The sequence below is a fragment of the Vulpes vulpes genome, chromosome 12, assembly GCF_048418805.1.
Source record: "Vulpes vulpes isolate BD-2025 chromosome 12, VulVul3, whole genome shotgun sequence".
Taxonomy (NCBI): domain Eukaryota; kingdom Metazoa; phylum Chordata; class Mammalia; order Carnivora; family Canidae; genus Vulpes; species Vulpes vulpes.
Window position 1 is genome coordinate 50,297,279 of NC_132791.1, and position 27,409 is coordinate 50,324,687.

Genomic DNA, 27,409 nt, shown 5'->3' on the forward strand with positions numbered 1-27,409 from the left:
CTTTCACCATTTTTTGTTGAAGCTATTCAAAAAAGACATTTAGCAGGCCCCTGGAAGTTGCACATTAGGGTTAAAGGACTAACTGGTGGAGCAGAAGTGGGGGGAGCCTCCAGAATGTGAGTGAATAGCCTGCAGGGCTATCAGGAAAGGAAGGTGAGGCCCAGTTTCTGTCATTTGCTAAGGATCACAAGAAGGAGCTTATGTTAAAAATCAATGATAAGAGGACAAAGATCTCAGATTTATTTTCCAAATGGATTCAGCAACATGCCCTAGGTAGGTTTAATCTATTTCCACTGAATTAAGCCACAATGAGGATCAGAACCAAACCATGGTTACACCATCCTGCCTCGCTGCTGTATCCCAAACTGGTTGAAAAGTTCCTAGTCAGAAGGCACGTGCTATGATGAGCACTGGGGGTTCTCTGTAAATGATGAATCACTAAATTCTACTCCTGAAACCAATACTATACTATATGTTAACTACCTAAAATTTAAATTAAAATTTGAAACAAAAAAAAGGAAGAAAAAGTTCCTTGTCAGATGTAGTAGCTTGGCCTGGAACAGTCAAAAGAGTTTGATTTCTCTTTGAGATTCCCTTTAGAGTGAGTGGCATGCAGGACTAAGATAAAAATAAAGAAATCACCCATTTTCTTCTCAAATTTTTATCAAAGGGATGTATGATATAAAAAATAATTCAGAGGCACTTGAGTGGCTCAACCAATTGAGTTTTCCACTCTTGGTTTAGGCTCAGGTCATGATCATAGGGTCCTGGAATTGAATACCATATCAGGCACCCTGCTCAGTGGGGAGGCTGCTTGGGACTCTCTCCCCCTGCTTTTGTCCCTCCCCCTGCTCACATGCATGCTCTCTCTCTCTAAAATAAATAAGTACATCTTTAAATTTTTTTTTCAGATAGCACCCAACCGTATACAATAGGAAGTAAGTCTCCCTTTCCTTAACTCTCTCCCTTGCCCCAATCTCGACTCCCAGACTCAGCCTTATAAAAATTTCTTTTACAACTGGGTATAAATCTTCTGTACATACATAGGCATATGTTTATATGTATATGTAAATATAGACGTATTCATTTGCTTTTTGCCTTAAATGTATTAAGCCCAACTCCACATTCAGTCCCCAACTTGCTTTTTTCACTTAATAATAAAATCCGCAGAGAAGTCTCCATATCAGCAACTCCAAGTCCACCCCTTTCTCCCCAAGAGCTACAGAAGTGCTCCACAGAATAGATGCACAGTAATATGTGTAACGTTCTCTTATGTATGGACCTTTAGGTTACTTCAAGCTTTTAATAAACAATGCTACACTGAACATCCTTACAGCTTTGTGCACTTCTGTATGGATACCTGCAAGCAGCACTCCTTAAAATGGAATTGCTGGGGGGCGCCTGGGTGGCTCAGTCCATTGTGTGCCTTCAGCTCTGATCCTGATCTCGGGGTCCTGGGATGGAACCCTTGCATCAGGCTCTCTGCTCAGTGGGGAGTCTGCTTCCCCCTCTCCCTGCTTGTGCTCTCTCTCTCTCTCTGTCAAGTCAATAAATAAAATAATCTTTAAAAAAAGGAATTGCTAGGTCCAAGAAAACACAGACATTTAAAATTGTGCTACAAGGGATACCTGGGTGGCTCAGTGGTTGAGCATCTACCTTTGGCTCAGGGTATGATCCCAGAGTTCTGGGATCAAGCCTCACGTCAGGCTCCCTGCATGGAGCCTGCTTCTCCCTCTTTCTGTGTCTCTGCCTCTCTCTATGTCTCTCATGAATAAATAAAATCTTTTAAAAAAAGGTTTTTTAAATTGTGCTACAGACTGACAAATACCTTCCCAGAGAGCAGTCCAAAATTATAAATGTCACCAACAGGCTATGAGGGTGTCTTTTCCACATTCCCTCGCCCAGAGGGAGTATTTTCACACTTCTTAATTGTGGGATTTACAGGTGAGAAATGGTCCCTAAGTACTCTTTTACTTTGAATTTTTTTAGTAAAATTAAACAACAACAAACAAACTTTGTTTCTTGTTCATTTGTGTTTCTTTTACCATGAATTATTTGTTCCTGTCATTGTCTTTTCTTGGTTCATTCCTCATTTAATTTTTAGTTTGTAAAAATTATTTTTATGAGGAAGAAATCAGCAGTCTTTTCTCCAGGTTGTGTGTTGCAAATATTTTTCAGCTGACTGTCTCTTTACATCTCTGAGGGTATTCTTTTCTGAATCGCAATGTTGTTCAAATTTTACATGCTCTGATTTATCAGTCTTTTGGTTGGGGGTTTCTCAGTCTCCTGTCAAGCTCAGAAATCTCTCCCTACTCAGATTAAAAAATGCATCCATGTTTTCTCCTAATATTACTACAATTTCCCTTTTGTGTATTTTATCCATCTGGAATTCCTTTTGGCATAAGAAGAAATTCTCTTACCTTCTTGACAGCAATATTCCTCTGCTCCTTCATCAGTCACCAAGATTCGATTCCACTTGCATAGTCCAAAACCTCTATCTGAAAATATCAACCAAGAGAACTTAACATAATTAAGCAGAAAGAAGGTGGCTGCCAGTGCACATGACTATCCATTTGCTCATCAAACCCCAGATATAGATATTTAAGCCATAAATTGTAAAAAGAAACAGCCAAAAGTCACATTCTGGTCGTTTTTAATTTTTTAAAGACTTTTGTTTTCAGCATTTGGATTATTTGAGTGTTTTGTAAGCTATATAATGGTAAGAAATCATGGTTCTTTTCTTTTTCCATTAAACTGCCTCTACGGAGGGTAGAGGGTTGCCCAGCTGGAAACCCTGAAAATGACACTGACAAAAGTCAGATTGACAAGAGAAAAACAAACACAAGTTTTACTAACATAGGCATCCCACAAACAAATGAGAGAAATCAGAGATGAGTAATTCAAAGGGTTGGGTAGGAGCTGCACTTCGACAGGATCTTAACAAAAGAAGACATTTTTAGACAAATGGCAAGGCAAAGGAAAAGGACTTTGAGCTTCTAGGGGCATTAAATCACAGGAAGGTAAATACATGGATGGGGGGCATGAATGGCAGATGAGACTAGTTTCAGCAAAGTTTGTTACGTAAATTCCTCTGGTACTATCTGTGGACTGATGAGGGTCTAGAGATGACTCCTGTAATGAATTATTCCTGCCCTTCTTGTTACAAAGAAGTGAGGGGAAACCCTTTACAAATTTATGTCCTACTTCTGGTCAAATAGAGGGAGGACGGAGGGTTTTCTGCTATCTGCTTCTTAATTGTCTTCAGCTCAAAATAATCTTTATGCCAAAGTTGCACATTTTGAGGTTGCACATTCTACTGCCCTTCAAGCCCATGAATTACAAGAAGTAGGCAAATGCCACTGCAGCTCCCGAATTCACGGAAGAGTTCCATTTAATACCAATCAAGAAAATTGAGAGAACTGCATTTGATTGCAAAGTGAAAAAAAAAAATCTCTATCATTCAGAAATCTCATTGGCATTGATAACTACGTGTCTCTCCTTCTTTCTCATTTATGAACTACGTGATCAGTAGCCACTATGTTATGTACTCAAACACAGTGTAGGAATAGGAAACTCTGCAATCCTTGCACAGGCTTTCCTTCAAAACAGGTACCACCTGAGCAAATGGAGGAACTGCACTTTTCCATCAGCTGTCAGTAAAACAGACCAAGTGGTATTCTAGCACCTGCACTCTTCTGCTGTCCCCAACAGGTCTGGAGGAGTTGGGGAATACAAGCTCTGGTCACAGTAGGAGCAAAATGCCATTGGACTCAGGAAATCTAAGAAAGCTAAAGTTGTATACCTAGTCCTAAAATTACAGGGATTTAAGAATGACTGAGGCTAAAATGTTCTAAATACTATCAACTCTCAAACAGAAAAGGATTTCCAAATGCTTGGCAGCAGAATTATCTTTCTTATAATTATGATCACTTTGTCCTTCATACTTGCAGTATGAATTAATAATGATGGCCTGGTTCTCTGGGCTCCAGAGCAGGCTTGTTATTATTGACAGGTAAACAACCTGAAAATTAAGAAGGGCCACAGTGAAATGCCAAACACTGCTCTCTCTCTCTCTCTCTCTCTCTCAACTCTCTTTCACACACACACACCCCTAGAAATACAACATACTCCACATTTACTAATAATACAAGTGCTTGAAACAGGAGTTCAGAGCCTCTGTTTGCATTCTTGAGAACAGTAGCATGAAGCTGCTGGCTTTTTTTCATGAGGAAGACCAGGGCTTTGTCTGCTGACTTAATAGGTCTCTGCAGCTTCTCCTCCACCGTCTTTGAAAACAGTGGCTCAAGAATCTATCTGATGACAATGTCTCTTCTCTGGTGATTATTAATTTTGCTAAAAGTTCATACTCCAAAGAATTCACCCAAAATTCTTCCACAACACATCAGAAACTTGATGTTTCATATGCTTAAAATGGATATTTTAACATAAACATGGAGATAAGCTCCAGGAAGTGTGCAGGAAAAGGAAAAATGTTGTAATTTGGCTGACAAAATACGGAGCAAGAGTTTATATCCCTAAGTGATAACTCCTCTAAAATTACAAATTCAGAAACCAGATTTTAAACACAGACATGGGTCTTTTCTTCACCTAAAGCAAATTTGAGGTGTATTCTCATGACAGATTTTTGGGCATTAATCAAGTGAGCCAAATAGCTTGGGAGACCTGTGGTCACATTCTCCCCAGGACATGGTATATGTAAACAGGTAATATGACACCCTAAAAGAAGATCCTTAGGGGCGATGCTAGGATGGGGCCTTAACAGTAAGACTCCAGAGCAGAAAGTTGGAAAGGAAAGGCATTGAATGAAGAGACCCAGCGCTCTAACACAAACTGCTGTGTGACTCTGGCTTAGTCATTTCACTGCTCTGCTGCTCATCTTCCTCATTTACAAAGCTAAGTGCCTATAACCCCTTAATGAAGCCCTTTCTGCTTCTCCTTTCCACAGAACATTTTCTTTAGCTTTTTTTATTTAAATTTTTGGTAGTGAACATGCAGTGCAATATTGGTTTCCTAAACAGAAATCAGTGATTCATCACTTACATATAACACCAGTGCTCATCACAAGTGCCCTTCTTAATCCCCATCCCCCACTCACCTCCTTCCATCAACCCTCATTTTGTTCTCTATCTTTGAGTCCTTTATGGCTTGTTTCCCTGTCTCCTTTATTCTTTTCCCCCTTTTCATATGTTCATCTGCTTTCTTTCTTAAATTCCACATAAGAGGGGCACCTGGGTGGCCCAGTGGTTGAGCATCTGCCTTTGGCTCAGGGCGTGATCCTAGGGTCCTGGGATTGAGTCCTGCACAGGCTCCCCATGGAGAGCCTGCTTCTCCCTCTGCCTATGTCTCTGCCTCTCTCTGTGTCTCTCATGCATAAATAAATAAAATATTTTTTAAAAGCCTCCACACATGAGATCATATGGTATCTGTCTTTCCCTGACTGACCTATTTCACTTAGCATTACACACTCTAGCTCCATCCAGGTCATTGAAAATGGCAAGATTTCATTTTTTTTGATGGCTGAGCAATATTCTATTATATATATATATATATATATATATATATATATATACACACACCATTCTTCTTCATCCATTCATCACTTGATGGACATTTGGGCTCTCTCCACAGTTTAGCTATTGTCAATAATGCTGCTATATAAGCATCAGGGTGCATGTATCACTTCATATCTGTATTTTTCTACAGAGCATTTTCATAAATAACATCTAAATTGAGATTTAACAAGAAATAATTATTCCCATTTTACAGATGAGTAAACAACTGAGAGTGGTTAAGTGATTTATCAACAAAAGGTATTCTTCCTTTTGTGTGCCAGACACTATAATAGATTCTAGGACTATAGGTGTGGATGAGACCCAGACTCTGTCCTCAATGCCAAAGGAGAGACTGGAGCAGTTAAGGGATAATTACAGTATAGTAGGAGCAGAATGTTGTGAGAACACACAGAGAGAGTGCAAAAAATGGCCTAGTAATGTGAGATAAGTCTTCCCAGAAGAGATAGTATTTTGAAGTGGTTCTTGGAGGATGAGGAGTTTGGCACATGGAGATGAGAAAGAAAAGCATAAAGGCAGAGGAATGAGTATGTGCAAAGGCATGGAAGGCCTAGTGTACTACTTGGTAGATAGGTGTAGCTAGAGGAGAGCAGGCTTATAGAATGGGGCTAATGTTAGTGAAGTATGTTGAGGTATAATAATCAAAATGCTGGTATTTTATTATGTAGGTTTTAGCCAAGAGGATGATGGGCTGGCATTTGGGTAGAAGAAGGAAGTACCATAAACAGATGAATCAGGAAGCTAGTTCAAAAGTCCAGACACTAAATTACAAGGACTTAAATGATGATCATGATGATAAATATGGGGATATGAATATAGGGTTCTGATATAAAGATACTTTGGATCATAATCCATAGATCTTGGTAACTAATTGGCAAAGACAAAGATGAACCCAGGGTTTCTAGCTTAGGAAGCTGAGTGGATGGGGATTCTACTTCCTGAAACAGAAAGCACAACATCAATTTTGCTGGTTACATGGAAGACCCATATGTTCAGTTTGGGGCATACAGAGTTTGAAGCGTCTGTGAAACTTACCAGAGTAGATGACACCTGGCAGTTGAATATTTAAATCAGCTCCTTCAAATATAGGTTGGGGCTGGAGGTAAAAAACCTGGGAATCATCAGAGGTGACAGCAGCATCTGTGGAGATAAATGGAATCACATCAAAGCCTCAGTTGGTCTCTTTCTTTCATATTTACAAAATAGATATAGGTCCTACTTCCGAGTGTTGTTCAGTCATTCACTAGATAAATCAGTTTAAAGCAAAAAAAAACTGGAATCTGATTTTCCTGATTAGATTTTAACTTATTTAAATGCAATCACTTACTCATCTTTTTCCCATGTCTTCTGGGACTTTTAGAAAGTCACTGCAGATGTCTGTGCACAAGATAATGAGCCTATAACAGCTTTGGCTCCAAGACCATCTCAAGAGCCAAGTATCCCCCCACCTCTCACTGCTCCTAGATCAATTCCCTGGTAGCTACACACCAGCCCTTTCTTGCTCCTCAAATTCCCATAAATAAAATTTTCAAATTGTTCTACATGTAGTAAGCCATTTTACACAGCGCTTATTAATTTCTATAATGTGACATGCCCTGAGCTGGAATATACAAATGACCAAAGTTGATTTGTTAAGTATGAAAATGTCAAAAATACAGAAAGCACTTTGTCAGGGCTATTGGACCCCAAGAAGAAAATACAGTGGGGGTGTGAGCATGAGACCGTGGATCTCCCCAGGGATATCAGGAAAGTCACTCTGAAATTACCTTAGAGCTGGTCTTGAGAGAAGGGTAGGGAATCTTAGAGGAAGTGAAGAGGAGTATAGTCCAGGCTTGGGAACAAAAGGGATAGAGGCACCAAAGTGAAAAGAATGAAGTATGATCCTCCACATGGAGAAGTCATTAGTACTTATTTGCCTAACTTAATTTTTAGTTTTTGTGTTATAATTAGCAGGGCTCTGCAGTTGTTTTAATTGCTACTTTGCCATCTAGTTATTAGGCCCTCTTAATCAATAGCATTTTCAGCAATCACAAGCAAATTTTTTTAAGTTACTTCTATACATACACAGAGCTATAATTACTCTTCAAAACAAGTCTCATGAACATTTACTATTCTGAATCCATAATCAGGGGAGTCGTGACATAATCCCCTGGAAGGGTATGTCATCTAGTGATGCCAATTCGAAATTCGTGTTTCTCTGAAATGTTTCCACAATATATAGTTAGTACAAATAAGATGCATAGGTCATATTTACTTTGAACTTCTTTTTGGATCTTCTTTTAATTTGTTATTAAATAAAAAAACAAAGCCATTAGCCATCAAAGACGACTGCAACCCTGGCCAAAATAGCACCAAGCCTGGATACCCTATACCTCTCTCCAACACTGAGGTTTAGGAGCTCAGGAAACTTGGTCCAAAGGAAATCATACAGGTTTAAACACCATGACACACTCAAAATTATTTTTTTTAAGATTTTATTTATTTCCAAGAAAGAGAGAGATAGAAACAGAGAACACACATAAGCTGGGGGAGGAATAGGAGAGGGAGAATCCCAAGCAAACTCCATGCTGAGCACAGAGCTCAACTCAACCCTGAGATCATGACCCAAGCCAAAACTAAGAGTCAGATGCTTAACCAAGTGAGCCACCCAGGCACCCCTCCAAATTTTTTTCTGATTATACTGGTAATAGCAATTAACACAGAAAATGAATTTGTGTATAAAAAGAAGAGAATCATCTATAATCCCACCAGATATTAACATGTTAGACAATTTCCTTCCAGTGTTTGATGCCCCAAGCATGCCACATATGGAAGCCTCATTTTCTCTCTGTCCCTAAAGTCCCATTGGTATTAAAACTTAAATGTTAGGGATCCCTGGGTGGCTCAGCGGTTTGGCGCCTGCCTTTGGCCCAGGGCATGATCCTAGAGTCCCGGGATCGAGTCCCACGTCGGGCTCCTGGCATGAAGCCTGCTTCTCCCTCTGCCTGTGTCTCTGCCTCTCTCTCTCTATGTCTATCATGAATGAATAAATAAATCTTTAAAAAAAAAATAAAATAAAACTTAAATGTTTCCCAAATCCACTTCCATCCCTACATCCTATCTTTACTTCTTGCACTTGACTAGCTCCAACTGTGATCCTATCTCCAGGCCATAATACTCCCCAACACTGAGGCTGTCCTTCACATGGGGCCAGGAGGTCCCACCGAGGTACAAACCAGACCATGCCATTCTCCCCCTTAAAAAAGCATCCATGGCTTCCCATTGCCTATGGAAGAGAGTCCAAGCTCCTTATCAGGGAATACAAAATCCTCCATGCCCCAGCTCCTGTCTACTTCTCCAGATTCATCATCTTCTGCCACTGTCCTCTATTTAAATAGCTCCCTGTATGCTTGTAGAGCAGGATTTTGTGTCTCCTTGCCTTTATTTCCTAACAAGGAATGCCATTGCTCCACATGTTGAACTGAGTAACTCTGATTTATCCTTCAAGATTCAGCTATGACTGACCTCCTGTGGGCAACCTCCTTGAATACCCAGCAGGGCTCACAGCCAGTCTTTGATTCTGATGTCCCAAAGCAGTGAGCCTGTGCCTGTCCCTTTATCAGCCTGTTACTGCTCAAGACTGTTGTGCAACAAACCACCCCAAATCCCAATGCTCTACATGTCCATGTTTATGGTCATGTTCACAAGTCTGAGGGTAAGGGGATGAGGCTGCTTCATATATCTCATTCTGGGGCCCAGGGTAGATAGGTAGTGATACATTCTTCTCTTGGCAGAAGTCACACTTCCCATAGGGCCAAGGGAAAATACGTGATGCCTCCTAAGATCTAGGTTTGGACGTCATACATTGTCAGGCCATGGGCTAAACCAAGTCCCATGACCAAGCGGACATCCACACAGGAGGAAGTATACTAGTCTCATGGAGGTGGAGGGAGGAGGCAGAAATATCTGTTAAACAACAAGCTTATCTAATGCACTACTCATCTCAAAGATGGTGACTGTCTTTCTAGTTGCACAGGCCAAACACCTCCATCACCCTATCTCTACTCTGTTTTTCTTTCTTCATATGCAACTCCTCAATAAATCCTACTGACTCCTACTGATAGAGAAGACTCTATCTTTCAAAAATATCCAGAATTCTATCTACATTTCTCACCTGCTTGACCATTTTTTACCTTTCTGGGCCAGGCCACCTTCATCTCTTCCCTGGGTAACTGTAACAGCCTTTTAATAGGTCTTCATGCTTCTGCTCTTGCCCCTTAAAATGTATCCCATGCCAGCAGCTGAAATGATCCTCTTCAGTCATTCATCAGATCATGTAAACTGCTTACTGACACCCTCCAATGAGTCCCTACCTCAGCAGAGTAAAAGCCACAGTCCCTGACAAATGCTAGTAGGCCTCTGGCCATATGTTCCCTGCTATTCCTCTGACCTCATCTCTTCCTGTTGTCCTACTCACCCACTTTGCCCCAGGAACTGGCATCAATTGGTTATTCCTCAAAAATACCAGATGACCCCCTCTTCCAGCTTTTCACTCTTTTTCTTCTTTGCACTGGTGACTCCCTATCGAGAACATTTTCCTTGTGTATCTACATAGCTCCTTCACTCACCACCTTCAACTATCTATCCAAAAATCACCTCCTCAGGATTCTCTGAGGAAGCCATTTTGGATACACCACCTGTATAAAATAGCAATCTACAGTCCCCGTACCCCCAGTAAAACATAAGCTCCTCAAGGGCAAGGCCTCTGCTTTGCTTATAGCTGTATCTCAATGATCTAGACCAGTGCCTGGCACAGAGAAGGTACTCAGTGAACAGTTGTGGACTGAATGACTAGCACTACAGCCTAATACTGAAAACTACTGGGTTATATGTTGTCTCTCCCATGGGTGGACAGCCTCTGCACCTCCCTCCTTCTTGCATCTCCAGGGCCGGGCCCAGCTTCTAGAACAGAGAAGGCTCAGTAAGCCCATGTTGAACTAGGTGGAACATCTCTATAAGGATGAATCCCTAGAAAGCACTCAAGTTTACAAGCTAACAGACTCATACTGTTTCTACTGCTTACCAGCTGGGTTTATTGGTAAGGAAACATTTTCCCAAGAATTACTGTAAGATCAGATGTACAGACACTCAGGTCTAGTTTGCATAAAAAGGTAAGTTCTTCATCACACTTCACTGCCAGACTTTCAGTGTCTCCCTTTTCCTCTGATCTCTCAGCTCCATGAAGGCAGCAACCATACCTGCTCGCTCTCCATTGTATTTCCAAGGCCCTAGTACAGCGGTCAACACGTAGGAGATCTCTATTCATTTTTGTGGAGTAAATGAAAAAATGAATGACCATGCGAGTTCTTCCAGGAGCCAATCCAAAGACAACAGTGACTCACGGGTGTTTTTGGATGAAAGGTTTGCAAGGACCCAGGAACAGGGAGTTGTTAATTCAGCACCACTCCACAGCTATACTGTAAGCATCAGCTCCAACAAGGCAAACAGATCACAAAACCATGCTTGCTAAGAGCCAGCACACCTTGAACCACAGTCATGGTGCTGCTCCCTTTGGAATTCCCCTAGCCCCCCACAATGCTGCCTTATCCCACCGCTCTGCTTCTCTGCATATCTGAGGAATGAACAATGATGTCCCCAGCCACTGCAGGGGGGAGCTCTGCAAACCCTCTGCTTCCCATCCATTCCCAGACCTTCTTACCATGTAGACAGTAGTTCTGGATGGGACAAGGGACCAGGGGTGAGGGTGGGGGGACACAAACAGGGTAGATGACATCCTGCTGAGAGTCCTAACACCAGAAAGATCACAGGGGTGTAGATAGACTGGCACTCTGATAAGAGGCTGAGGGCCTGGGGAGCAATAGGAATCAGTGAGGACTTCCACCCTGACTTTCTGATTGCCAACACACCTTCTGGTAACTTAGACTGCAGGTCAAACTCAGTTCCCTGACCTTCCCCAGAGGTGCACATGTAGGGTAATGCCTTACTCCATTTCAGCACCTCTTCTTCTTATCCAGCAGATCCTCATCTCTCTCTTTCTCTGAACCCACCCCGTCAGGGTGATGCTCAGGGTTTTAGAACACATGCCAGGGAAGTTAGTATTTTTATCAGCTTAAGTACTGCCCAGGATTAGTATTCTGGAATCTGGAGTCAGCCACATCCAGGTCCAAATCCCAAGTACCAGTGAAGTCTCTGGGCCTCAGTTCCCCATCTATAAAAGAGGAATGATAATAGTGTCTACTTCCTAGGTTTGTCATGAGAATTCATGAGCTAAATATATAAAGCATTCGCCCTGTGACCTGGTACACAGTAAGCACCCAATAAATGATAACTAATAGTAATAACTGTAACTGTCATTATGTTTTAATATTGTCTCCCATCCTACTACATACAAAGTGCAACCAATCATGCCTCAGCCAACCCCATGTGGGAAGGACAGGAAGGCAGGGGAAATGGAGCTCCTTCTGTATAAATGAACCATCAGGGTCCCTGTTCCTTTTTCAACTCACACATCCTGACTACTGTCCTGATTCATAGCTTGGAGCAACCAACCTACCAGGAAGCACTGATTGGATGGTTAGTAGAGTGTTGGGGGGTGGGGAGGGGGAGGGAAAGAGAGAGAGAGGGAGAGGGAGAGGGACAGGGAGGGAGGGAGGGGGAGAGGAAGGAGGCCAGGGGGCTGTGAGGTGGGAGGATGGAGCAAGGCTCACACATGGAGATGTGACTTCCAGTCTCAGGTCTCTGTAGTTCTGGAATAAAAACCAGAAAACTGAAAAGAGGCTCTTCTGGTAGTTCACCAAGAGAACCAAGTAGCATTTTTAATCTGAAGAAGGATGTGCAGAGGGCGTACATGAATTTGTCTTTGGAAATCTAAGCATGTATATGTTTAATTAATTATGAAAAGTTCTAGAAAATAGTAGATAATGCACATAACCTACACATGGCCATGTGATGGTTAGAGTAGCTAACACCCATCACAGTCCACACGTCCATGAACATTCTCTCCCCTCTGCACCCGTGCATTTGCCAGTCGCTCTTCCCAGAGTGTTCATTCCCTATTACCTCTCCTCCCCACATCCGCCTTGCTATTCCTGGCCTCACTCATCCTCAGGTCTCAGGTGATGCTCTGCCTCTTCGTAAAAGTCTTCCATGTCTGTAGCAAGGGTCTCACATCACCTTGTGATCCCATACCTGCTTACGTGTCATTCCTCAAGGGCAAGGACTATGTTTTATTTAGGTCTGTATTCCCAGTACCTGGCACATAGTGGGTGCTCAAATATACTTGCTGAAATACTGAATAAAATACTAGAGTTGCTCATCAGCCACTACTCTTCTTAGGCAAGGCTCTGACTCCATCAGAGGGAACTTGTTATAAAATCAACAAGTGGAGCTATCCATTACTTCTGGGACTTTACAATGTCATGGTGATGGCTTAGGGAGCCCCTTACAAATGTCAGTACCTGCCAATTAAGCAAACCAAAAATCAGGTTGGACACCAAAGTACCAGCCTGTCAACAATGCCTAAGAAAGGTGGTGTAGTCACAGGAGGATTCAGGCTCAGACCCACTGTGAATTATCAAGGATGCTGTTCCAACCCGGCACTCCAAGCTTCTGTCCCACTACCTGCACATTCTACCTTACGACTGACACAGGGTGAAGCTGGGGGACTGAATCCAATGACAGGTGTCTCAGCTTTACTAGAAAAGGCACTGGAAGGGCAACACCCCAAAGGAGACAAATGTTCTGTGTTCTCTCCTAACCTACAAGGCACACACTGTGGCAAGCAATGTATATAAATTACCATATTTAACTTACACCTTGCAGCAACCCTACAAAGTAAATAGCATTACCATCTCTATTATACCAAATGCACTACAACACACAGAGAGATTGAGAATATACTCAAAATCATGCAGTCAGGGCCCAGCAGAAAGAAGATCAGAACCCAGACTCTCTGATTCAGGAACACAAGCGCTAACCACCCAATCTTCTCATGCCAAGACTGATCAGGCCTGTGCTGAAAAATTCTGAGATCACCAATGGCTCACATACAACCATCTTTCCCAAAGGCTGCAACTTAGGGCACGGAGACCCCACTGGGAAACGCAGGAAGTCTGGAATAGATAAAGAATGGCCTCCTGCAGAGGCACAGTGAGAATGGGGCTTTTGAGGAGGTCACTGGAGCTGGAAGGCAGCCCCACCCTACCCTCAGGGAACAACCATGGAATTGAGGATCTGGGGGGTGTGCAAATGCCCCTGGGACAGTCAAGGCAAGAAATGTTGGCTATCTGATTCATGTTCTAGACTTAAACCAACTTCCTTGGATCTGCATTCCTAAATGGAGATTAAATGCTCAAGAATATGTGTCTTTTATGATCCTTTGGAGCATGGGCTTATAGATATGGTGAAGGTTAATGAAACAATTAAGTGTATGCATGAAAGCTAAAACATGGATTGAAGCTTTTCAATTTTCATCTGTGATAATGAGCACCAGGCTCAGGTTCTTACCCTGCATTCCACATCCATTAATTATTTCAGTGATTCCAGCTACAATTAATAAGGATTCAGCCATGTGTGTTAAATCTTAACGTTCAGTTTTCTCATCCATCAGCTGAGTGGGGGGATGTGCAGAATGGAGTGCCAGAGGCAGGAGGTGGCTTTGAAGTCCTTCTTAGCTAAAAGGTGTGTGACCTGTGTGCCTGGCACTGTGCCGAGCGCATGAGCTTACCTCACTGAATCCTCAGTTTAAGTGTTAAAATCCTTCCTTATGTTACCACTGTCCTCAGGTCACCTCTTCTGAGAGGTGAATGTACTCCATTCTCCACAAGGCTCCCTTCCATCCCATCCTCAGACTCCTCATAACCTTCATCTCCAGACAGCCCCTACTTCACTCTCTGGAAATAACAGCTTCTCCACAACAAAACCCCATGTCACTGCCCTCCCCTGCAATCAGATGCATCGTCATCTCACTCTTAGAAGACACGCTCCCTAAGGACACACTTCCCCTGCAGCCCTCACAAGCTTTTGCTCCCATGGAGCAAAATAGCTCCCATGGTCCTCATAGCCCTGGGCCTGGAAAAGGGGGGTGGGCATATCTCTCTTGCTACTCCTTACCACTTCCAGACCTTCCTCCTTCTCTCCTCCCTACAAACATTCACCTTTGAATCATACTTCATCAGATCAGGTCACCCGTTATCCCTCACCACTGCTGCCTGCAACAATGGATCACTCTGTCATTTCTCCAGGCTTTTAGTGCCTGGACTTAAATTCCTGGTACTTTGATATATACGTAGATGATCCTTTCCACATCCTGGCTCAGTTGCATGAACTCCAGCAGTCTTACTGTAGTCACCATGAGCCCACCTGAGCCTACACTTGTCATGACCATAAATGCAAATTCTCCATAGTCTCAGCATCATACTCTGACTACTCAAACTTTTCCATCTGCCTCCAATATCTCAACTCTTATCAATCTTTTGCTGTCCCTGTGACCTCTAACTCAGTAATCTAGCCTTCTTCTTTTTTTTCATAACTTTATATTTATAGCAGTTTTAGGTTCCCAGCAATATTTAGCAGACAGTATAGAGTCACCATACATCCCCACCCTCCCACATGCATAGTGTCTCCCATTACCAACATCCTCACTGAGACATTTGTTACAAATGATGAACCTACAATGACATATCATTATCACTCCAAGTCCATATCTTATATTAGGGATCATTCTTGTTGTATGTCCTAAGAGTTTGGGCCAATGTATAATGACATGTTTCTACCATTACAGTATCATACAAAGTAAAGAAGCTTCACTGCCTTAAAAGCCCTCTGTGCTATCCATCCCTCCCCACCATCCCGACCCCAAGCCCTGACAACCACTGATCTTTTTGCTGTCTCCATAGTTTTGCCTTTTCCAAGACATCATATAGTTAATGTGTGTACCTTCTTCAGATTGGCTTTTTTCACTTAGCAACAAGCAATCAAGTTTCCTTCATGTCTTTTTACGGCTTTATATCTCATTTCTTTTAAGTGTTCAATAATATTCCATTGTCTGAATGTAACACTGTTTATTTATCTACTTACCCACTGAAGGGCAGCATGGTTACTTCTAAATTTTGACAATTATGAATAAAGCCTCTATAAACATCCATGTGTAGTTTTTTGTGTAGACATAGTTTTCAACTCCCTTGGGTAATACCAAGGAGCACAACTGGTGAATTATACAGGAAGATTATGTTTAGCTTCATAAGACACTGGCAACTTCATATTTAAGGTCTCTTGTAGATGACATGTAGCTGTGTCTTATTTTCCTAACCTTTCCACTTTTCTTCTCCCCTGAAAGCCCAGTCTGTCTTCATACCAGTCTCAGATCCATGAACAATCATTATAATCACTCTCACATACATGCCTCCATTCCTTTGCCCCTCTTCTGATCTGCTGTATTCTTTGGCAAAAAGACAATCCTTGTAAAATCTAATTCTCTACCTACTCCATGCCAGCACCCAGTGAGGTGGATGTGGTTAGAAAAAAATCAACCACATTAGCTGGCCTCATTCTAAATCTCTGACTATGAACCTCAAATGGACTCTTATTATCCTCCAGCAATTATATCCTGTCTCTTGAATCCATTCACTCTGAAATTTTGCTAAAAAACATTTCAATCAATCAATCAATAATAAATAAATAACTATTTCAGACCTCCTCTCCTCAAACTTCCATCACCTTTCCCCCTCATTCTTACTCTCAGCTGATAATATTTTCTTCCTATTTCACTGGGCAGGAGGGTGAAATAACAGAAAGAAAATGTCTATAGATTCTCACCACCAGTGTGTGTACCTACTAGCATCCTCCTCCACATACTTGACCTTCCCTCCTACTTCAGATAAACCATATGTGATTCTATCTAAACCTATTCCTTCACTTATATATGAATATCTAATCTTCTGTCATATATGCTATTGAACTATGGGATTAATACAACTATCTAGTGATATCAAATACAATGATCCATATAATTATCTACTGAAAAATTCCCAACAATATACAAAATAATATGGTTTGTCCTATCAGGAAAAGGAAGGAAGAGGGAGAGGGAGGATGGATGGGAAGCAGGAGGGGGCAAAAAGAAAGCTTCTCTGGATTCTACTTCTCACATGAGTTACTCTGCCATTTCTTTGCCCTCCTTTGCAATGAAACTCCTCAAAAGACCTGTCTATATTACTGGCCCAAATTCTCTCTCTTCTCACTCTTTAATCTTCACCAGTCACACCCTCTACTCTCCCCAAATTGCTCCCATCAAGGTGACCAGTGACCTCTAAGTTGTTTTATCCAATGCTCAATTTTCAGTCCTCCTCTTATTTGGGAATAATATTACCACCAGCTTTATAGGGTCTTACAGGCTAATGAAATACTAGAATGTTTAGAACCCTTTTATTATAAACTGCTATTTTAATCATTTCTTTTTTTTTAAACAACTTTTCTTATTTTTTTTTTTTTATTTATGATAGGCACACAGTGAGAGAGAGAGAGAGGCAGAGACACAGGCAGAGGGAGAAGCAGGCTCCAAGCACCGGGAGCCCGACATGGGATTCGATCCCGGGTCTCCAGGATCGCGCCCTGGGCCAAAGGCAGGCGCTAAACCGCTGCACCACCCAGGGATCCCTATTTTAATCATTTCTTAAACAAATTTTGCCTAAATATAAAAGGCAGAAAGTCTCCCAGCACACACATGAATGTTGATTTATCTCCAACTATGTTTCAGTTGGACCTTTCAATGAACATTCTTGCCCTATAACTGCATTCCTGAAGGGAGGAGAAGGGCAAGTAGATTTGATGCTCACACCCTTTTTAAATCTAATTTCTAAGGTCTCCGTTGAGGAATGAGTGTTAATTATCCTGTACTGTGTGGGCATCTCCACAACATCAGTCTGAGAAATTCATTTAACTTTTGACCGATCAGAGTAATGAGCTTCTGTCTCTTGTCATTTAAGTTTGTCAGTAGCTTTGAAAAGTTTTAGAACTGAGGTTTTTAACCAAAGTCAAGCAAAGTAGTAATCTGTGTTGTTATGTAGTGGAAATTGTGGTGTTGTCAAAACAGTAACTTCAGCGCTAAAAATTCAAGGTATGAACATACCATGTTAAATGACTTTGGTTTGTATTCTGTGTTAGAGACTGAGATTCATCTCAATAATAAGTGAGTCTGTAAAACTTATGGACCAAAAAAAAGGAAAGAAATTCTGGACCAGCTGAAAATAAAAAAATCTGTATTAATATCTGCACTGAAGAGAATGCAAGACATAAATGATGGATGACTATTGTAAAAACTGTTAAATACATTAACCAAGTAATCTGGGGTTGAAAGCCAACAAAACTTTCTTATCAACATTTTGTTCTAAGATGTAATACTTTATAAATCTTTAAACCAATATAAAAGCACATAACTGACCATTTTACTGGTCATATTAACAAATGGATCTAAGGTAAGTGTTCATTCAAGAGTAAACAATCCAAATTTATAAATATATGTGAACATGTTTGTTTATATAGAAAATTACAGAGAAATCTACAAAGCACAAGTAAGTTTAGCCAGGGCATAGGATATAAGGTCAACACAGAAAAATCTATCATATATTTATACAAATAATGAACAATTAGAAATTAAACATTTAAAAAGCATTTCCAATAGCTAGAAAAAGAGATATAAAAGTCTTAAAAAACAAATGTAGAATAAATATGTTGAAAGCTATAAAACACTAAGGAAAGAAGGGAAGGAAGTCCTAAAGGAGAGACAGAACATGTTCATAGTTCAAAGGACTCAATATAGTTGTCAGTTTTCTCAAAACTGATCTATACACTTTACACAATTCCAGTGAAACTTCAGCAGAACTTCTGACAGACATGAAGAAGTGTATTCAAACACGTTTATGAAAAGGAAAGGAAGGAGATAAAGCCAAAACAATGTGAAAAAGAATGACAAACCTGAAGAACACAACATACCTCATTTTCAGACAATATAAAGTCACAAAAATAGAAATACTAAATACTAGTAAAATAATAGATATAAAGTCAAAAAAACAGAATAGAGAGCACAGAAATAAACCCTCACAAATATGATCAATGATTTTTGACAGCTATACAAAAGCAACTCAATGGAGAAAGAATATTTCAACAAATGAAGCTGGAATGGGTAAATGAATACCTATGTGCAGTAAAAGGAATCTTGACCTAAACCTTACACTTTCTATTAAAGTTAACACAGAATGGTTCATGGACCTAAATACAAAACCTAAACTATAAAACCACTAGAGCAAGACAGAGGAGAACACATTTGTGACCTTGTGTTAAGGTTGCTTAGGGCAGCCCGGGTGGCTCAGCACTTTAGCACCACCTTCAGCCCAGGGCCTGATCCTGGAGACCAGGGATCGAGGCCCATGTCGGGCTCCCTGCATGGAGCCTGCTTCTCCCTCCGCCTGTTCTGTCTGTCTGTCTGTCTGACTCTCTCTCTCTCTCTCTCATATGAATGAATGAATGAATGAATGATTGCTTAGTTGGAGCGCCTGGCTAGCTTAGTTGGTTAAGCGTCTACTTTCTGCCTGGGTCAGGATCCTAGGATCTAGTAGATAGCACTGGGCTTCCTGCTCAGCGGGAAGTCAGCTTCTCCCTCTCCCTCTGCCCTCCTGCTCAACTTGTCTTCTCTCACAAATAAAAAAATAAAATCTATTAAAGAGAGAGAGAGAGAGAGATAGGGAGGGAGAGAAACTACTTAGCTATAACACCAGAAGCATAATCATAAAAGAAAAAAATGATAAATTTAAAACTTCTGCACTTTGAAAGATGATAGTAAGAGAATGAAAACTCTAAGTCGCAGATGGTGAGAAAATATTTACAAACTCTTTTATAAAAGAATTGTATCCAGAATATATATAAGAATTCTCAAAACTCAATGAGAAAATTTAAAAAATGGATAAGGGATTTGAACAGACACTTCACCAGAAAGATACAAAGATGGCAAATAAGTGCATAAAAAGATGCTCAACATCATTAGCCATTAGGGAATACAAATTAAAATTGCAATGAGATATCACTACACGGAAAATGAATTGACCATACCAAGTTCTGATAAGAATATGGATGAGCCAGAACTCTGATAATTTGTTGGTGGTAATGGTAAATAGTCCTTTACTAAGTGAATGTATAAACAGAGTGGCATGCACAGGCAGCCAATGTGAAATTAAAAGAAATGAATTACTGATACACACAACAACATGGATGGATGAATCTCAAAGGAATTATACTGAGTAAAAGAAGCCAGTCTCAAAAGGTTACATAATACATGATTCCCTTATTATGACATTTGGAGGATGCCCAACTCTAGGATCTTTTGGTTCCATGGCCAACGCAGCCACAGTTCACGGTCCCCAACAGCATGATGACACAATGCAGCTTCAAAGCACTGAATGTGGACAAACTGACTGGGAGGCTTACCCTCTGTCCATTCATCTGTGCCCACAAGCCAAGAATGGCTCCCTCTTAACACTTTCTTTAAGAACAGACTTGAGCATGCCCTAATAGAAAGTAAAGAAGATTTGCATATAGCAGGCCACGGAGATGGATGGCAAGGTCCATATTGATACAAACCACACTGCTGGTTTAATGGAAGTCATCAGCACTGACAAGACTGGAGACAAGTTCTATCTCACTATGACACCAAGAATCACGTTACTGTTCATCAGATTATGCCTGAAGAGACCAAATGCAAGTTGTGCAAAATGAGAAAGATCTACACAGGCATACAAGAAATCTGTCTGGGGATGCCTGATGCTGACACTATCCACTACTCTGATCTCATTAAGGGGAACAAATTCATTCAGATTGATTTGGGGACTGGCAAGATTACAGACTTAATCAAGTTCAACAATAGTAACCTATGTATGGTGCCTGAGGGTGCTAACTGGGACAGAACTGGTGTGATGACCAGAGATGAAGAAAAGTAAATTCAGATTCAGAATATATTTTTGATATATGAATTAGGTCTTGAAGGAGAGAGAAAGAAGAAGAATCAAGGGTTTCTCCAGCATTTTATGTTTTCTTTCCCATGAGCCAGTCTTGTTCTCACTCTAGGAATTAAAAGACACAAATAGAAAGAGGTCAAAAGTTTGAAATCAATGTTCAAAATAAAGTGCTAACAATAATAAAAAATTGCCTAACCACAGACATGTTGAATCACTATGCCATACACTTGAAACTAATATAATATTGCATGTCAGTTATAAAAAGCTTTAAATTGCCATTAATAGGCTTTAATATAAATTTTTATGTATTTAGATTTTTATTTATTTTCTGTATTATTTATTGTTAGTTATACTATTTTACATTGTTTTGGTACTGATTCTCCCAATGATTATATGGCATGTGTATTATTATAGATTAAAAACTGAGATGCAGAAGAGGTGAATGGTTTGTTCCATTTCCCACAACTAACAAGTAATAAAATAGGAGTTCAAATTCCAGGTCCTCCTGACTCTATTTTTCTTTTTAATTTTTTCTTAAATTCAATTTACTTAACACATAGTATATTATTAGTTTCTGAGGTAGAGTTCAGTGATTCATCAGTTGCATATAATACCCAATGCTCATTAAATCAAGTGTCCTCCTTAATACCCATCACCGAGTTACGCCATCCCCCAAACCCCTTCCCCTCTAACAACCCTCTGTTTGTTTCCTAGAGTTAAGAGTTTCTTAGGGTTTGCCTCCCTCTCTGTTTTTATCTTATTTTTCCTTCCTTTCCCCTATGTGCACCTGTTTTGTTTCTTAAATTTGACATATGAGTGAAATCATATGGTATCTGTCTTTGTCTTAGTTATTTGGCTAAGAATACCCTCTAGGTCTTACTGACTTTAAAACCTGTACACTCACTTACTATAGTAGAGAATTTGCTAGGTGTTCAAATTTCTGTATCCCAGCCCACCCTTTATTTCCCCAAGTTAGCTGAGAGTCAGCCCCAATTAAGCCTCTAGTTTTTATAGTGTGCTAAGGAGAAGGACATATATCCTGCTCACCAAGAGGTAACACAGTGAAAGAAAAGACAAAGGGATTTGGGTCGGACCTACCTGTTTTGAATCTTGGCTCAACCACTTAGTAGCTATGTTATCTTAGACAAGTAAACTGCTCTGATTGAGTCAACATTTATGGAAGGTCTATCATGTTCCAAAACATATTCTAGACTCTATTTGTGAATAAAACCGACAACATTTCCTAACCTCAAGAAGCTTACATTCCAGGAGAGGACATGGAAAGTAAATACAATAAACAGATAAGATACATAGTATGTCATATGGTCATAAGAGTACCATGAAGGAAAAGCAGCAGGATAGGGTGATGGCAAACAGAGAAGGCTTACAATTTTTTTTAAAGATACTCAAGGAAGGCTTCTGAGAAAGTGACACGTGAGCAAAGACTTGAATGAGTTGTGAAAGTTACTCAGAGACCTAGGGGAAGAGCATTCCAAGTAAAGAAAATAGCCAATACCCAGTGTTCATTAAATCAAGATCTGGTCCGTGCCAGATGTGTTGGGAGAACAGCAAGGAAGTCAGTGGGAGTAGATTGAGGAAAGGAGAGAAGCACAGGTAATAAAATCAGGAGGAGAATGGAGGGGCCAGCATTGCATGTCCTTATAGGATGATATAATGACTCCACTTTTACTTTGAGCAGATGGGACGCTGTTGGAGGGTTTCGACAGGGCAGTGCCATGATCTGACTAGTTTTTTTAAGTATTCCTCCATCTGATATATGGAGAATACACTATAGCAGACCAGGACAGATTTTTTTTTTTTTTGTCCTGAACAAGTGAAAGGGTGGGAGAAACTAAATAAGGTGGAGAAGACTAGATTCAGAGTTAATTTTGTTAAGTTTGAAGTGACTATTTTCCAAGTGGAAATATCAACTTGGCAACTGGATATATGAGTCAAGTTCAGGAGAAGGATGTGCTAAAGATATAACTTTTGGAGTCATCAGCATATGGATGGTATCTAATGCTCTTATATAAGATCACTAAGGCAATGAGTATAAATAGATAAAAGGAGAAATCAAAGGACAGGGCATATCTTTGGGGCATTCCAAAATTAAGACATCAGAGAGATGAGAATAAATCCAGAAAGAATATAAAAAGAAGTCATTCAGGAAGAAAAAACACAGAAGAGCATGTTAAACTAGAAGCCAAATGAAAAATGTGTATCAGAGAGGAGGAAATAATCATCTATGTCAAAGCTCTTGATAAGTCACATAATATGAAGACTGAGACCAACTACTGGGTTTGGCAACATAAAAGTCACCTGTGACCTGTGATCTCACTGGAGAAAGTGGACGTGGGTGTGAAATACTTATTGAATGGAATAAGAAAGAATGCCTAGAGGGCAACTGGAAACAATGAGTGTAGACAACTCTATTGAGGAGTTTTGCTATAAAATGGATCAGGAAATTGTGCTGGTAATTGGAGAGGAAAGTGTGGTCAAGACAAAATCCTTTTTAAGACAAAGAAAATAGCAGCATGTTTGCATACTGAGCCAGGAGGGAAAGGGAGAAATTGACAATGCAGGAGAAAGAAAGGAAGACAGCAGGAGCCCTGTCCCTGAGTAGGTGCCAGGGACTCATATCCAGCACCAAAGTGAAGGACATGACCTTAGATAGGAGCAAGAGCACTTCATCCACAGCAAGAAGAGGGAACAGTCCATGAGTACAGATGTATGAAGGTAGATTATGTGATCTTGTCAGCATGTGGTGCTTTGCTTCTGTTGACTCCTATTTTCCAAGCAAATTGGGAACTAAGGTCCTTGTTTGAGAGTCAGGAAGAAGAGGAAGTGTCAGAAGACGGAGGAGAGGAGAAGATATGCAACACTTGTTAGGAGAGATGGAGGGTAAACTGCCCAGAGGCACTCAGGACTACTTGAGGTTGGAGGTAGTTGATAGTAAGACTGATCAGCACAGTTGTGTGTTTTGCACCCACCTTTACTATGCAGAGGCAGGAACAGGGCAGCAGAGTCAGACTCAACTAAGGTCAGGCTTTTTTCTGTCCAACAAGAAAGATGAGATAAGGGATTCCTGGGTGGCTTAGCGGTTGAGCACTGATCTGGGGATGAGTCCCACGTCGGGCTCCCTGTGGGGAGCCTGCTTCTCTCTCTGCCTGTGTTTCTGCCTCTCTCTCTGTGTCTCTCATGAATAAATAAATAAAATCTTTAAATAAATACAAATTATTAGTTTAAAATGAAAAGAAAGATGAAATAAGAGGAGGGCCAGAGAGTTGATGACATGTACAGGGATGATTATAACAACTGCCCATAAAATACAAGCACTGTAAGAAAGGAGACCGGCACCTAAATGGAACGAAAACTAAGGGAAGTGTAACCCATGCCTTGTAGATCTATCTGGTAGAAGCAAAGGATTGAGGTCCTAGAGGAAATGAGCTCAACATATAGGAGGTGGTAGTCAGAGCGGGAAGAGTTGAAGATGGGGGTCACAAAGGAGCTATGGTGGGGCGGGGGAGGGGGGGTATGTAAGAGAATGAATGGCTGAGTTAAGAGTGGAGGAGAAGGTCACTGGGAAAACACCATTAAGGAAATGAGAGGGCAGAGTAATGGGAGTGTCATCTTCCTGAATACTGAAACCCCCACAAATAACAACAGCAATGTTGGGAGAGTGGCAGTGAGACAGGAGCTAAAATCTTCAAGGAAAGTAAGAGTGATCTAGAGATGAATAAGTTCCTAATAGAAGGAAAAGCAGACTCAGCTTATTAGTTTCTCTCTGTGGGTCTCAGTTTCCCCATTTTTAAGTTGGAAATGCAGCCAGTCCTTCCATCATGAGATTTTTATAAGGATTAAGTGAGATATTGCAGGCAGAACATCTGTCACCCATTGGGACTGGCAGACTTTAATGTGCAGAAAATTAAATTATTTTTAAAAGGGCAACTGTGAACTCCGGGGTATGTGCCTCATCCACCTACCACTAAAGTTGGGAGAGTGTGACCTAGAAGACTTACTGAACTCAGAGTTGACCCAATAAATCACACTCATCCTAACTGCCCAAAGACGTTCCCCTGTGGCCCTGTCTGGGAAGCTTGGGCCTGGCTATGACCACCCCCTACCACCTGCAGCTGGCCTCATCCATACCAACTCTGTCTTCCCAGCAGGCCCGGTGTTCTCGCTGACTCAGCTAACCATCTGCAGACACCAGGTTTGTTGCCTTCCAGCTTCAGTGTCAAATGCAGAAAGCAAAAGCCAACTACATGCTTTGGCTGCTCTGTCTGGTGTGCCTCCCTATTCTATGGCCAAGCTGGCTGAAAGAGCCCAGGGAAGTTAAAATCTCAAATAAAATGGTACCTTGTGTTCTGAACCGTGCTGAGCCCAGAAATGTGCAAAGGCTCTAGGACAGTACAATCTGACGTTCCTAGCATGGGGAGCTTGGGCCATGGGCTGAGTCCAGCCCTTTCCACTTCTTTTCTGTATCTATCCCTAGATTCAGCTCTAGGTGGGAGTTTCTACCAAGAGAAGAGGTCATGTCTAACAGGAAAGTGTCTGTCTACCCAGGAATAGGCAACAGTATTCAGAGACTCCTCCTTCTCAAGACAGAGACAAGAAAGGTGACAGAGTAGGGGCCAGAGGCTTAGGACACCTGAGTTGTGGTGCCAGGATTGCCCGAGTTGAAGAGGTCCCTTTTGCTGAGTCCCCCAATCTGCTGAGTTTCCCATCTATGGTTCATCAGGGCTGTCAGAGTATCTTAGCTGGAGCAAGCTCTGAGCAAGTTTTACCTGGCATTACTGTGATGCAATCCAGAGAGTGGATCCCTAGCCTCTTCTCCCCCACACTACTCAGAGACCATATCTGCCTCATTCACTGCCAATTTTCCATTGCCTAGTACATAGCAGGCCCTCAATAATGAGGGAGAGAAGGAACAGAGGGAGGGAGGGAGGAAGGGAGGTATGTTTAGGATGGAGGAGCATAGAACACAGCTCTTCCTATCGCCACCCAGCTCTGTGCCAGGTACCAAAACCTAGAAGATACTCCAAGTATCTTCCCTGAATTTTTCTCCATCACAGCCTGCTGAGCTGAGTAGTGGTTTTCCTACCCAGAATTTCTCTTCTCCTTAAATTATATATAAAAATGAAAGGTGGCCACTCTTGTCAGAAAACATGTTCTTGATCCTCTTCCTAGCAAGCAAACCCTTATTGCCCTCTTTCTCTAATGCACAGTGACATTTTGACACAACAGTACTGGATAGAGACAAGAATCATTAATTCAGAAAAATGGTTACACTTGTACAGTTTGCTAGGCTCCTATTTACACAGGAATCCAAATTCTGGAAAAGCAAACCTCCATTCCTATTTACCAACTACTATTTACCAGTCTGAAAGCTATTGACATTGATTTATATTAAAAGTGACATCTGGCTCTTGTGTCTTTTCTGAATAGACTTGTTTCAACTAAAAAACAAACAAGGAAACCTCTAGAGGAAAATATTTTTGGGGAGTAGTGGTATGAGGGTGACATGAAACATTTTTTTGTCCAACATTTTGGTTCATAATGTGGAACTGAAGCAATCTGTTTAGGGGGAGAGATAAGCTGGCACATCACTCAGAAAGGAACTGCAGCCTCTCAAAGATAATTCTGAAAGGTACGCCTAGGGAAGGAAATGAGAACTCCAGAGGCAACTCATTAACAAAACAAAACAACACAACACAAAGGTCAAGACCTAAAAACACTAAGTAATTTAAGGAGCCATGATTTGCCCTACAAAAGGATTTGTGGTAAGAAAGGATCCCATTAGATTTAAATTACATTTGATTTTTAAATGTATAATTTACAAGCAGATTTTCCAGCACCTAAAAAGAAAGCATTTTTCCCCCAATTTTAGCCCATCAGTCAGATCTTTCCAGTAAACTTCCTGTGTAGAACAGTTACCACTATATGTTGGTGGTAAATAAGTGAAGGGTTATTGCCAGCCTTCGAAGTTCACTTCTTTATCACCCCTTTCTCAGAACTGGGAACAAAGAAGTGCTGCTTTGAGAGAGCCAGGATGGGCATCAGCAGCTGGCAGAAATCACTTAGAGAACAAGGTAAAAAGGCAGATCCTGGGCTGCCTCTGCAGGAATTCTGACTCAGTCAGGGTGTAACAGGCCCCAGGAATCTACAGTTGTAGCATGCACCCACAGTGACTCAGATGCAGGTAGCCCGTCCACTCTGAGGAATCCCAGCTTAGAGAAGAGGCCCTCTAGGTTGCTGTGCCTTCTGGGCACAGTGCAGCCCTGCTTCCAGTGCTCTCTGGGAGCTCACGCTTGGTGGACAGTTATTGATCCACACTGCTGTGCTGGGCAAGCCGATCTGTGGTGCTCAGTGTGACACACCCCTGATTTCTCTTTATTCTGTTAGAACGATTACAGGAAGTTATCTATGCAATGCAAGGATTTTGTGGTGGGCGTGCTGGACCTATGCCGAGACACAGAAGAGGTGGAAGCGATTTTAAATGGTGATGTGAACTTGCAAGTCTGGTCCGACCACCACCGTCCAAGTCTGAGCCGGATCAAACTCGCCATTAAATACGAAGTCAAGAAGGTAAGCTTCCCCACCTCTCCAGGCCTTCCTGTTTTGCAGGGTGGCTTGCCTAGCTTTGTGCTCATACATATTTTACCTTCCCTCAAGGTGACCACGGAAACACCAATCACCTGACTTCTCTCTAGAAAAAGAATGGCCAGTCTTGCAGGGACTGCTCAGAGCTCCTCTTAGCAACCCCTTCCTTTCATTCCCCACCCCACCAAGAGAAAGGTAGCACGACTTAAT

The 27,409-nt window shown here is 41.3% G+C and overlaps 1 protein-coding gene across 5 annotated transcripts in view; it reads left to right on the forward strand.

Moving 5' to 3' along the window:
- TRPC7 (transient receptor potential cation channel subfamily C member 7) overlaps positions 1–27,409 on the forward strand; it is a 143,587-nt gene that overhangs the window by 21,715 nt on the left and 94,463 nt on the right. For 3 of the 5 annotated variants that reach the window (XM_072728538.1, XM_072728539.1, XM_072728540.1), the window contains exon 3: positions 27,002–27,184. The exons of the other annotated variants lie outside the window; for them this stretch is intronic. In XM_072728538.1, the coding sequence (XP_072584639.1) occupies positions 27,002–27,184 (183 nt within the window). The remainder of the gene's footprint in view (positions 1–27,001; positions 27,185–27,409) is intronic. 5 annotated transcript variants of the gene reach the window in all.